The 14,461-nt window shown below is 41.0% G+C and overlaps 1 protein-coding gene across 1 annotated transcript in view; it reads right to left on the minus strand.

Annotated features, from left to right (window-relative positions):
- Window positions 1–14,461, minus strand: part of snd1 (staphylococcal nuclease and tudor domain containing 1) — a 176,005-nt gene that overhangs the window by 118,710 nt on the left and 42,834 nt on the right. Inside the window, exons 15-16 of the mRNA XM_080050907.1 lie at window positions 11,536–11,677; window positions 2,680–2,789 (exon numbers count right to left, since the gene is read on the minus strand). Of these exons, the coding sequence (XP_079907033.1) occupies window positions 2,680–2,789; window positions 11,536–11,677 (252 nt within the window). The remainder of the gene's footprint in view (window positions 1–2,679; window positions 2,790–11,535; window positions 11,678–14,461) is intronic.

A 14,461-nucleotide genomic window follows, 5' to 3' on the forward strand; every position in this document is an offset into this window, starting at 1 on the left:
AGAGGAAGAACGAGAGAGAGAGGGGGAGGGGTGGGGCAGATAGGAATAAAGGAAGACAGAGCAGATAAACACAAAAGTGATTTTTGAGATGAGAAAGTGAGGGAATCTGGAAGTAGAAATAAAATATTTAAAAAGTGACAGAGGAAACGAGGGGTAGTGGGGGATTATAAACAGAGGTTTGAAGAAAAAAACAGGGCCTCACTATAGATGCCACATTAATTATGCGTGGCTGCAGCAGGAGAAATTAAAACATGGCGCTGATGTCAGTTCAGAGAGAAATTGAGAAAGAAAATAGGATAGGGAGAAACAACAGGCGAGGAGAGAGAGAGAGAGAGAGAGAGAGCTAAGAGCAAACGTCATGAAGAGATTTGAAAGTGGACGCCAAACACAGCAGGAAGGAGAGAAAACAGAGAAAAGCTGATAAGTCAAAGACCAAAACGGTGGCACAAGAGTGAAGAGAAAAGAGTGTGCTTGTGCCTGCGCCCAAACCCAATTTGATATGGCACGATAGAGAGAACAGATAATGACAGAGTACTGAAATATGAAATGTAATACTAAAAAACAAAAAAGGCGTACGGCCCATTGAGTGAGCATGTCATCAGATCATCCAAGCTTCACGAAACTCAATATGACTGCCGAGCGCAGCGAACGAGAAACATATTTTATGAATGCAAACCAATACGCCACCAAAACCCCAAATCAAATGTTATTCACGTGAGGCCATCTTCTGAATGCCCTTAAAAAGGCTTCCACAATCAGTCGCTATTCAGAGATGAATCGACGGCAGAAAGTCATGCTAATGAAGTCAAACGATCCATATTCATGTTTAGAGTGCGACACACCTTAATAACCTGTTTCACACTCGCTATGCCGCACGGGGAGAAGCAGAGACGGAGGCAAGGATAGATCAAGGGCACCGAGCACTTTTCTGCCTCTCCGTCCTACATCAGTCGCTTTATTCTCACTGCCAACGACGTGTCTCTCATTAGAGCTACTGCACTTTGTCTCACCTCTTCACTCTAGCTCTCTCTCGTGCAAACTATCACGGTACAGTGTCGGGCGTTGTATAACATTGCACTTTCATTTGACTCTTTTCCAGCTAGATGCGTGTGTTGTGTTTGTGTTTGGTGTGTGTGTGCGTGTAGTGACTCTTTTTACCCCCTTGCTATATGGTATATAGTTGGATGCTATATGCAGGGGTTTGCAACCAGTAACTTTCTTTTTGGATACAGATTTTGGAAAAAGTGAAAAGGCATTCTGTGTTAATGCTTAACTGTGCTGCTATCGAATTGAATGTGTCCGTTTGAGAGAGAGAGAGTGTGCGTTTGTGCTTGCATTAGCCCTTAACAGCAGGTCAGTGCAGCCAGCCAAGCAGCCCCCGCACTGGGCTCAGGACTCATTATAAGGCTCCGTCCTGCCTGCTTACTCCCACCTACCTGTGAAAAAACTTGCTGACACGACCAATGACTGGCAAGGGAGAAAATGGCAAGGGAGAAAATGTGTGAGAAAAGAAAAAAAAGTGTGTGCGTCACAGTGCGAGGTTATGTGCATGACAGCTAATGCTTCATTTAATCTTGTGCCTATAGGAAAAGAGTGTGTGGCAAAGCACGTGTGCAGAGTGTTTTAAAGGGATTTTTTATTAATCATGCACATGTGTGAATATATGCATCTGTAAAGATATGTATAATAAATCAACATGTGCCCGCTTGCAAACCTTTGCTCTGACTCATAAGGGGGAGGTTTGAATCCCTGTCAATCAAAATCCCCTGTTGCTTGCATCAATTATTTCACAGCCTTTTCTTGATTCTACCTATTCCAGTGGCTCGTCCCTCTAACATTAGTCCACCGCCAACAACATTTCCATGACAATTAGACACTAGTAGAGTGGAGTCAGCTAACCTACGCAAAAAAAAATTGTGGAGGAAGGGAGAAAAAGGGCAAAAGATAGGGAGTGTGTGGCCTGGATAAATTGTGGCAGGATAATAGCTAGTTCCATCATGGCTCTGGTCAGTTCACTGCTTCTTGTAAGAAGCTATTAGCATGTGAATGAAAAGGCACACGGCGGATGGAGTTTTCTGTAGCCCAGGAGAACTGATTAACTATCAGGTGAACTTACCATAAAGTGGGAGTAAGCACCGAGGGGGAGTGAGAATGGTGTGTGTGTTTTAGGTGTCAGCTTTTTTTTTTTTTTGAGATTTCACCTAACTCAAGGTACGAGTGCAGTGCTTAAATGCTGTAATAAAACTAATTTGGTAGTAAACCATTTCAATCTGCTTATTAAAGTCGGTGGACCAATCTTTCCACAAACTGCACTGACAACAGACACCATCCCACGCAAACATCAAATATGTGTATAATAAGTATTTCATCAAATGAATACATTATTATTATTATAAATTGTCACTCGAATAGATTTTTGCAATTTGGAAACCAGACAAACACAAAGCCAGAACCCATGGGAAATGTATTTTCAAGCAAAAGTAAGGACTGGTACAATTACAATTCTTCTTCTCACATCGACCAAAATTATCTCAAAACACAATAAACCTGAGCTGTGAATGTCAAAATGAAATGCTTCAATGTAGGTGCCAAAACAGTAGAGCACCAGCAGCAACCAACACGGCAGTGGGCATTGCAAATCAGGGAAAATATAGCAAAATATCCTGCTGTACTGCTTACCTCCCTCTGCAGCACCAGCTCTTTGGTGAACAGCATGGCCTCGTCACTGAATGGTTCAGCCACCTGCATTCCTCCGGGCATATTCCTGGAACTGCGTGGACATTCAATACCTAGCCAAAGACAACACAATTGCAGGAGTTAAAGGTGAGCACAGTAGCTAATCAAAATAAGTGGCATGTCCTCAGTTAACATTATTTGACTCGATAAGTCCAAAAAGACCAGGAGACATAACTGGATAGGTTTGTCCCCCAGAATTATATAAAAAAAAATTGTAATACAGAAAATAGTCAGGGAATTAACAAACACATGCGCAAGTCAGTGAATGCACTGGTATCAACAATATTGTTCGTGCTTCCAAACAACTTAGCCATATCGAGCATCCTTCTCATCCCACTTCATAGGTCAGGGTCAAATTCGCTTAGCCACACTATTTCACGAAAGGAACGTCAATTAACCGTATACACTATCGTCAGCAATTAACAAATAATTTGGTAATCAACGGGTCAATCCTGAGTGCACAAAGAGACGCGTTTGCTGAAAAACAGCCTTGTCTGAATTGTGCCTCTTTGGGACTGTTCAATGCCAGCTTTAGTAGATATTCATAAGGCTTCCATGTAGGGTTCTTGTGAGAATGGATAAGCTTCAGGGCAGAGGTGGGGGAAGAAGGAATGAGCGAGTTTAAAAGGCCCTCTGAGACAGATCATTTCCACTTGTTCGCCCTTAAGGGGGTGTGTGCAAGAAAGGTATATGCTTAACAGATAATTTTCTGAATTTGAAGGTGAATGAGACTGCGCTGCAAGGTAATCGGAGTACATGTGTTGATCTTACCCCTACAGAAATACTATACATTTGACATGGTCAACCTCTTGTTAGTGGAGCATTCTTAGCTTCAATTGAGACACTTCTTTTTTCACTTCTCCCTGTGGAATTGATGTAGTGTTTGTTTCATATGTATGCAAAGGTGCGCATAGAAGGCACGCCTTGAATATACAAATAAATAAACCTTAAAAGTGTATATCTGTTGAGTCCTTGTTCTTTTTCAATTATACTATTTATTAGCATACTACCAAGAAAGTTGGCGCTGTATTGGTTTTAAAGAGTAAGTCAATGGCAGTTTCGGTTAAGCGTTTAACCCTCCAGCATTGTGCTAATAAAGCAAGAGCTCTCTCCCACGGTCTTCCTCTCCTCTCCGACTAGCTGTGGAATTGAACAAGCTTCACTGGCTTGACAGATACGCGTGTATACTGCCTCAAGATGGACTTGTGACGGAGGTAAAATCAGATGTGTTAGGACACCGAGTTGACTCCATGGTTAGCATGGTCACCTCGCAGTAAGACAATCTGACTTTGTAATTTACTTCTATTTCCATCGTTTGGCATGTTCCCTTGGGTCTCCCCTGACTGGCATAAACAGAGTTCTGTTTAAGAAACTGCTGCTGAGCTCTTGCTGCAATGTGACCTGCTGATAAATACATGCTTGGTATAGACGAGTCTCCTCAAAGAGCATGAGTTGGGGTGTTTCTTAGATCAGGGAATGCCATATTGAACTTAAGATACTGTTGCAAATTTGTTTTTAATCTAAACAAGAACATATATTACTTGCATCTTAAATCCGTCAATACAACAGGGCTTGGGGGTGACATTGAACCAGGACAGTGTCCCAGGTGTGTCTTAACCTAAATTATCCTGTGTTAATATACAGAGTGGGCTCTGTAAATGGGCATTTGCTAGCTACGATTGGCCCCCTTTGTGTTCATACCCTTTGTTTAAGTTATCCACAATCGATGACTAAAAGCGACATTTGTATTGTGTGTTGTTTTTCTAAATTCAAATGCAATGCCATTATTTTAAGGGTTTTATCCCAAGCTACTTTTTAAATACCTAACTGGATCTATAACTGAGGGTGGGTAAAACAATCCAGATTAAGTGACTGTGGTTTACCCAATTAGTCATGGAAACTTATTTTTTCCTAAACCACTTGCATCTTTTCACTCCGATTGTAAAATATTCTTGTATTGTACAACCTGTGATAAGTGTTGTGCTTAAAATGCCAACAAATTATAAATTGATTTGTACACAGTAATTAGCATTAGGGTACACACATGCAATTTCTCATTGGCATTCTAAATCAGACTATTTATGAAAAGTATTTGGCTGTAATAATTCTATCAGGTATCCTATGAAATTTTTAATTTAAAAAAACAAACGACACAAAATAAAAGCTTCCTGAAGTATGAAAGTATTTTTAGAAGGGGACAAGGACATTGCTTCCATATGGACACCTTAGATACAACAGGGCGGGAATCGAGAGGAGAGATAAGGAATGTAGAATTAAGAGGAAAAGACGAGAGAGGAAAGACAATGGGAGAAGTCAATACTCCACACTGCACGAATATTGGTGTATGCAGTAATTGCAGAGAGGGGAGAAGGGCTGGCTGAAGTTATGATAAGAGCTGGAACTGTGTTTTTTGAATATAATCCAATCCACAGAAAAGACTGCATGGGAATACACAAGAGAAGTCAAGTTTAATTGGAGAGCACATAAAGTGTCTCAAAGGCTTTTGGGGCACACATCAGAAACAATTCTTAATCCAAAGGAAGCTCTCTTAAGGACAAAAAAATCCCACAAAATCTTTATATACATAGTAAAGTAATGGAATTAAAATGCAAAAATGGGCTTTTTAACGAGTCAAATATTAATGAAATATTTAAAGAAGCTCAATAAAACAAGTCCAAGCGATAGGTCCACTTTCCTATACCTGCACTCCATATTCTGCAGCTCTCACATACACACCAACCTCTACTGTACTGTAGTTCAGTCCCCGCAGCACTTAAAACAAAGCAGGGAGTCAATTATTGCAGCCAATTTTAACCTGTACCAGGAAACATAACTCACGCCCCTGACACTGAGATAAACATCTGGGTCAAACTACAGGACATCCATCTTATCTGATCCTGGAGACGAACAAGACATACACTGATCACTACTGACATCACACCATATATACACACATAGGCAAACGCACACACACACACATTATGAAACACAGGATGCCGTTGTACAGCATTATTGCACATGCTGTTCCTTACAGTGGCCTGAAGCGCAAGTCCACATGTCAAGCCACCATGCATCACATCAATCAAGTTTTTTAAAGCGTTAGAAATTGATATAAGATTTTCTCGTTTTTTAAAGTGTGTCTACAGACAGATCTGAGGACAGAGTTTGCGGGGACTTTTTTTTCTTTTTACAAATGAATGCACAACTAAATGAATAAATTAAATAACCAATTTATGCTGGTTTCGTATTCTGCAAGTCGGGCTCTAAAGATGACAAGCGATCAACAGTTCCATTTAATACTTCTGTGGGTTTGCATCACATCGCCCCCTTTCCCTCTACATCCTCTGCAGAGCCCGCGCTCAGGGGAGGGGTGGACGAGGTCCCGTGGAGAAGATGTAACATTTTAATCTGTGATTCGGGGTGAGCCATGCGCCTGATGAAATACTGTCTGCTCCCTTAGCTCAAACACAAACAGCTTTTTTTGCTCAGCCTGAAGAAAATGCGTTTAAAAAGACTGGAAATCCCAAACACTGTATCGTGGTTGTTTGAAATAAAAAGCATTAAAAACCTTAACGTGTCCCTTTTACACTTTCGGCTTTTGTTCTGATCATACAAATGAAAATAAATAAATAATTAGGTGCGGTACTCATAGAAAAAAATACAAGCAGGCGGCGTGCAAATATACAAGACACACACACAGACCTCTCTTTTCAACGGGAAGGATTTTCATTCTACTTATAATTCTCCTCAAAAAAACAAAAATAATTGGATGAATTCCTATGTATTCATTTCTTGCAGGGCAGTTAATTTTTTCCTAGATATTTTTTTACACTTTGTAACCGATTGTGTTTTCAGTCACCCCAACGTACAAGCAGGAACAAGATTGAGTCGACCTCTCTTACTCCACTAACCAAGCAGAGATAATGAGCTTCATCTTGTAGAAATGGGTCTGGAGGGAGAAATGTGGCGACGTGCGGCTGCTCTGAATTAGTGTCATCAATGCCATTTATAAAAAAGACACATCCTGTCTCAAATCCTAAACTAACTGTGTGCATATTGATCAGTCTCTGGATTCACGCTCATAATCTTGTGTGACGCTTTGGGATTCCTGCAGATAGAAAATGGATACTCGCAGGACACAGTTAGCTCAGGAAGAATGTCATTAGTGACTTTCCAATGTTATGAAGTGACTACTGCCAGATTTTTGACAAGCTCTTGACAGGACATAATTAGCACTGTGACAGGCAAACAAACAAAGAGCTAAAAGCCAGGGAGGTGTGTAAGTGTGCATGTGTGTCAATTCAGCTCTAATACTCTCCCTCCCTCTGTACAAATCATTTCCGAGAAGGAAACTCAGCAGAGACAAAGGACTGTTTGGTGATCTTTCTCTTTTATCTCCTGCAAATCCATCCCTCCTTCTTACCCTTATGTCACTACGTTTCTATAATATGCAAGGCCTCATTACATCAGACGAGAATCTGTCAAGGCTATGGCCATTGCTCCAAAGCACATTACAGTAGAGAGGTTTGAGGTTTTACATTATATGTGTAATATGTGATTAGTAAAAAATAAAAAATCATGAATGGTAAATGTCTGAATTTTGACATCTTGTCAAGGACATTGTACTTAAAATTCAAGAGTACAATGTGGCATGGTCCATAGGCTGGTAAATAGCTGATTGGATGCAGCCCAAATGATATGTATAATTGTAGAAACAATGGCAGGCCTGTGAAAAACTACTGATGCTAAGAACAATTACAGTTTTCTTCCAGGCACCAATTCCCTGAAGCACATATTCTATGCCACCTTCCCTGCAGCAGCAAGGATCTAAAAATGAAATTCACCTTTGACTATTTCTCATGCACAGCAAAATCAATTTGTTTTATTTATTAAAGTTAAGTATTTTCTTTGGTTTAGGTGGGAGCCTATTTATATGGCTTCTGAGGCACGTTGTTCCCTCCGGTGGTGGCAGCTATGGTGGATGATTAATGTGTTGAAGGCTGATGCAGCTAATAACCCATGTTTAATAGCAACATAGAATAGCAAAATAAAATAAAAAGTATAGAATGTATTTGGAGACTTTTGCTGACTGACTTGCTAATATGCTCAGCTTTCTCCTGGACTACAGACATATTTTCAGGGAACAAATCTAAAGATGTTCTGCTCCACTTCACCATCTTTCCATCTCCTTCACTCGCACATTGCAGAATGTGTACCAAGATACCGGTGTTCACACACAAACACTCGGATATAAAAAATCCGACAAATGGGACTGAGCCACACACTGTGATGGCAAATGCATCTTGCTGACACTATAAATATTTGTGTTGGAGTGATGGGTCTTTCATCTTTTTGACGGACTGCTACTCGACATACCTCCGAGTTACTTTAAAAAGTACACGTGACCTGCCGCGGCCTCTATCTGAAATTCTGTGAGAGCTACTGAAGCTAGTAAACTTTTACTGCTTCTTCACGGCTTAGTTCCGCCTTAGCTTCAACAGGTACTATATATCCAGTTGGTTCACATGAATTGTACTTTTTTTCGTCGTCCCCTCTATTTACCCTTCCGTTCCTTTGTGCCTCCACGGCTCTCACTTCACCTCCTACTCCTTTTCATCATCATCATCCGTCTACTCCCCCTCCTCTTCACTGCGCTTGCAAATAATTTTTCTGTGTAGAAGCCGTCCTTTCCCTTTCACAAACAGGATGACTCCCTTACCCTTTATCAAACTTGCATACGGAAGTGACACCACGCAGGCCAGCAAGTGAAAGGAGAAGAAAGAATGGGGTATGTGGGAGGAGAGGAGAGGAAACTTCCCTTCAACACACCTCCGGCCCTCTTTGAAGCATTGGCTTCTCTTGCTAGCCTTTGTTTACTCACCCCTTGTATTTTTTACTTTCTTTAAAACCCGTCTTTAACTATCAAGGGGAAGTTTGGAGGAGGAAGGAGACTGTGCGAAGGTGATTCAGAGGCTTTGATGTGTCTCTGGAGAAACAAGTCCTTGCAATGAATGGAGTTCAGTATTAAAGGTGGAGTCAGCAATTCTGGAGAGTGCCCGGTGTCAAAACCACTTTTTTTTTTGTTACATACCAGAGCACTGTACATGTACAGAGCCTAGGCTGTGTATTAAAACCAGATTTTCTTTTTCAGCGCACCCATAGTACGGACAGGTAGCGGATTGTGAGGAGATATAGTATTCACTGATTTTGACAAAAGGAGATTTTGACAACAAGCATTCTCTAGAATTACCGACTCCACCTTTAAATCAGGACTCATACTATGGCTAAATCAAAAGGGAAATAACGCTGCTGGCTAAGTAAGCTATTGAAGATCAGTTTCAAACATGCCTGCATTGTGTTTTTCGTGCTGTAAGTCTGACTTAGTGTGATGCATCACTTACTGCTTCGGGAATTGTTTAATTTGCAGCTCAATTTTAAACAATTTGCTTGGCCTTCCACGACATTGCTCAAATTTGCCCATAATGATTAAGGTATGAAGAGAGCACAACTATTGAAAGAGATAACTTATGCACGACCTGTTTTTAACGGCGGCGGCCTTTGATTATATTCTCTATTTACAATGACTGAACCTGAAGGAGCTCAGCTTATGGAAAATATTTTTTGACCTGAGTCAAGCAATTGTATTTTCTTTCTTATATAGTAATACTGACTATGGTTTTAAGGTATTATAGATCGAGTTAAAAACACTTTCTATTACCTCTTTCAATTGAAGCTTCTCAATGACATGTACTCAATTCAATCTTTATACAACTATTAACATTCCAAATGAGCTATTTCAATGATGAGATGCCTATTTAATTGTATAACACTGAGCAAATCTGAGGCAGAAATAAAAAAGATCTTAATTATCTTCACCGATATGGGAGAGCTTAAAGAGAATAGGTCCAAAGGGTTTCTGTTGTTTCATTCCCAGATAAACACAAGAGGCTCGGGGGCAGCCAATTTATCATGTATGTGTCATTTCAAACAGGGCCCATTGCTGCAGATGGGTGAATAAAATATGGTAAGATAACTTTGACAGGAGAGAGAAAGTGGAAGGAGATAGGAAGCCTTTGGAGATTAGAGGTAGAAAGATAATAAGGGGCCGCTTGTGCCTACGGGCTTCACATCATGTAGAGGTTTAGCGTCAGTTATTATCACATAAAGAAAAGCAGGCATACGACAACGACATCCACGCGCAGAAAACACTGAGGCCAAGACCCACCAGACATACTTTATCTCATAAACATCCCATCTCTGAAAGAACAGAAAACAAGGTGATAGATAAAAGGTGACACACACACACACACACACACACTATCACAAGGGAGCTAATTGTAATTGAAGTTATAAATGCACAAAGGAAGGAGAGATCATTTGTATCAATCAGGGATAATCCAGCCTAATGTGTATATTAAAGACAAGACTTGTCGTCTCATTTTCCACCGGATGAATCTCTTCTTCTGGGGACGACCTTAATCAAATACACTCAGGGGCTAGCAGCTCTAATGTGCTTCTTACAATTTTCTAATAACCTTTGATTGAATAAATTCATTCAGAAAGTAGAATGCCTATGTAAACACCATTACACACACACACAGACATGCCTGACATCCTCTGGGACAAAAGGGTGCGTGTGTTCACGCCAGGCCCTCTCATTAAGGAGGACTTGTCAAAATGCAAACCCGTACTAAAAGAAAAAACCTCACATGGTCCGACATGCTGATTGCTTTTCGGCAGAGGTCGTGTCAATACATCTCGTATCAGGCAGCAGTGGATAAAAAAAAGAAATGTAATTACCGAAAACCATCAGTGGATGGCAAAGACAATCAGAGGCAAATTACCAAATTAATTAATGCATCGACAATCTAGCCACGCATAATAAAACTGAATCCGATGATTGTTTGTCAGAAATATATGGTGGTTGTCCAACTGGAAATGAAGGGGAACTGTATTGGCTGGCAAAATGTCTGACTGAAATAGAGATGGATTTAAAGGGATTTCGATTGCAACTATAACCAACAGTATCAGCTGTTGTGGAAGAGTTAAGCGTTTGGGAGAATGTGCAAATCATCGTCGGCTGCCAAAAGAATACAGTCCCAGTGTTTTTATTACTAGCGTAAACTGTCACGACAGTCGAGGAGCTGAAATACATGACTCCACCTGCTATTAAACAGTCTGTATTTCAAAACCATATCTAAACTACTGCTCCCTTTATCATGCTGAAAAAGCTTAAAGAATGCCCCATAAATATTGCTTATCAGGCAAAGAGGAGCAAAAGAAAACCCCAGTGGGGAGGATAAACTAACTGTTGTGAAATGCCCAAAATGACCAACTAATGCTTATATCATGATTATATAAAATATAAAAAGAAAGAGAGATCACATTCATGAGTTCACATTGTGTTAATAACCTGACAATACCTTCCTCTTCCACTAGAGTTTAAACCTGCCTTTACACAGTGGCCAGTGTCCAAAGCATATGACAACTATGGTCAAACAGAAAAGACGTGGAGAGCATAGCATGAATGTATTTCAGACTTGGCAGAGAGACAAAGAGGGGAGGGTGAGGTCAAAGGGGCCACATGCTTGAGGCCAATCCTGGTGTTTTGAAGGAGCGTGGGCTGTGGTTGGTGCAACAAACCCTGCTTCCACCTGACCGGTCAGGGTTGCCTGCTGAGAGGGGCCTCAACACCGACGCTCTGTCTGAGCCGGGCAGGAGTCTCAATTCAGGGCAAATGCACACTGTAAAAAGCTCCAGTACCTACACACATACACACAATAAAAGAGATTTACCCACCGGCAAGCAGGAATGTGATGAGGCAGGTTTCTTTTGGCAGGTACAACTTGAGGCGGGAGCCGCTGAAGACGTATTCCACCACAGCCTCTGAGCGGCCGGCTCTCTGCAGGAAGGGGAAGAACTGCTTGGCTTTCTGTGTCTCCTGATCAAAAAAACAAAAGAAAGAGAAATGAGGTTAAGACCTTTTCAATTATTCCATCTTTCCTATGAGATCATTTCTTCCAACATATGTACAGTATATATCGGTTTGACAGATATAGCAAAGACACTATCTATACTCTAGTGAATAGGAGATTTCCGGTTTTATTCATTATGTATGAGGAAACATTTTGGGATATTTTTATAGTGTTTTTTATCAATGGAGTTAGTTCAAGTTATTGGCCTCAGTGAAAATTAAAAAATAAATATATAAAAAAAATATATAATATAACAACTTAAGCCAAAGGAAAAGTAACCTCAATAGCCAAGAGGGACTTAATAAACTACGGAATGTGTGGGCTTTTTCCAAACGCCTTAAATTTGGCCAAATTAAGTCTGTTGTGCTTCTCCGTGACACGTCTGGAACGTCGTGCAATCAAAAATTATTCCCCCCCCCCCCCACTGCGTCCAACTCTGTCTGCAAGGGTGAGTCACTAGCTTACTGTTGTGCCCGGGCCAAAATTACAAGCACAGCTAAATCATGAGTATTCAAGCGGCCCTGTGATGCAGAGGCAGGAGATGAATTATAAATAATAAAATGTAATCTAATATGTGCCTACAGCAGGAGGGACCATGTAGGAACAACATACACACACACACACACACACACACACTGGTTGAGTAGTGTGTGTGTGTGTGTGTGTGTGTGTGTGTGTGTGTGTGTGTGTGTGTGTGTGTGGCCATGGGAGTAGAAGGAAAGGGGCTCTGAGGGAAAGACGCAGTTCAACGGGATGTCAGGGTTAACAAGTGTTTTCTCCATTTTCTACTCCAAGTGGATGTGAGAGCTCATGCTGATAAAACGGCAAAATATCAGAACATTGATGGGACATGTTTTAGATTCTTAGGCATTTTGTGTCTAGTACAAATCCCTGACAGGGTAGCAAACAGGAGGAAAACACAGGCTGAGGAGACATTGTGCAACACATCATCCCGGTGGGACTCAAAGACATGACGTTGTAAGTAAAGGGTATGTGCTTAAGCCATAGGATGCACCACCTGAACTCCACCCACTGCTGTCCAAAATAGACCCTTGAGTGGGAGCTAACAGGACCAAATGTTCTGTCGATCACACAAACACATTTGAAGCACCTGCAGTGAGTGGGCTGTGCAATCTAACTTGGATCAGAAAAAAAAGGGACATGAGGACCGCATTATGCAACCTATAGAGGTACGAGGTGAGTCAAGTGCTTTATCTACTCGCCTCCCACACCTCTGTTCATCTATGTTTATAAAGCTATCTTTGCTCTATTTATGACCGCATCCCACTCAATGTACATAATCCCTTACAGCGAACCTTTACCACCAAGCTAAGGGATTGCTGACGTACAGGAGTGTGTATTTCCGTGTGTGTGTGTTGGGCTGCGCCTCTGCACGTGTACAGCTGTGTGTGGTTTTGTATGATAGAGTAGGAAAGGAAAAGAAAAGAGAGAAGGGAGGAGAGGGGAGGGTAAGGATGTGGGGGGGGGGAGTGATGTTGCTATTTTGGTCCTTTAGAATGCTCATTACATTAGCCTAGGCAAACAACTGGTGCATGCAGGCTCACACACACGCCTACTGGAAACAATCCTGGACTATGCTGCAAATCCTGCGTGTTTTGCCCTATTGGAACCTGAACAGAAATCCTAAGGGAGCAAAGAAGTTGCATACAATGGCACTGCAAATAAATAAGGGAGCGTTGAGAGGGGTTTCACAATGCTGATGTCACACACAAATGTATGACACAGCATATTCATTGTAAAATGTACTGATCCATCGCAGCCTTTGCCGGGTTACTGGGGCAGTTTTTAATGAGACAATTGTGAATCTCCTGTTGGACATACGTTGCGGCATAAACTGCTCTTTCTCGTCATTATTAAAAGTAAATTAACAATAGAGCACCTCCTCTTGAGTACACCAGAGTCATTGCAGCACAGATAATCCGGTCCAAGATCAGGGGTTTATAATATTGTAGCATAAAATGCACTAGAGCTCCTGATGAAATAGCACAAGGCCCGCTTGCTCAGTCAGCACAACGATTCCCCGTCATAATTAATTTTTACAGGGTCCAATAATTTACCCGTCCCGCTGACACAATAAGACAAAGGGAGGTTACAATGGTGACAATGTTGAAAGGCATAACATCAGCGAGCAGTTATGCCGAGGAATGTCAGACTTATTAGCCAGGCTCTGTAGTCCTGTTGGTGTAAAAGAGATTTAATAACTTGGCTGAATGCCTCTGTTCACAAGCAACGTGATGACATTCTAAACAGCATCTATGAGATCTTGTACAATGTACAAACATGAAAAATAAATACATTCATTGTGCGACTATCGGAGAATTTTAGATTTTCTTTTAATATAATTTCATAGTAGAGCCCGACAATCATAAAAGTGATGTAATGCCTATTCAAGCTCAGTCAGCTAGAAAGACTGTCAAAGAAGAAAAAAAACTACTGTCCATGCCAATGGCGAGAGTAAAGGCACAGATGTTCAAACAAAAATATATATATATAAAATTGGCCATTCTAAATTGGAGAAAACCTAATCTGCTGAAATTTAAAAAAGAATAATATTTTAATGTAAAAAAAAAAAAGTGACTTTATCCACTACCTGACTGGCTGCCCTCCATTTACCTCTTGGCTGGTGTGAAAATACAGCATTAAAAATAGGCCAACAGCAAAACAGTACCTAGCAAGACACAATTATCATTACAGTGCCAGCATTTAACCTTTGTACCAGTGTCATCAGT

This window comes from Ammodytes marinus, assembly GCF_949987685.1.
Source record: "Ammodytes marinus genome assembly, chromosome: 22".
NCBI lineage: Eukaryota > Metazoa > Chordata > Actinopteri > Uranoscopiformes > Ammodytidae > Ammodytes > Ammodytes marinus.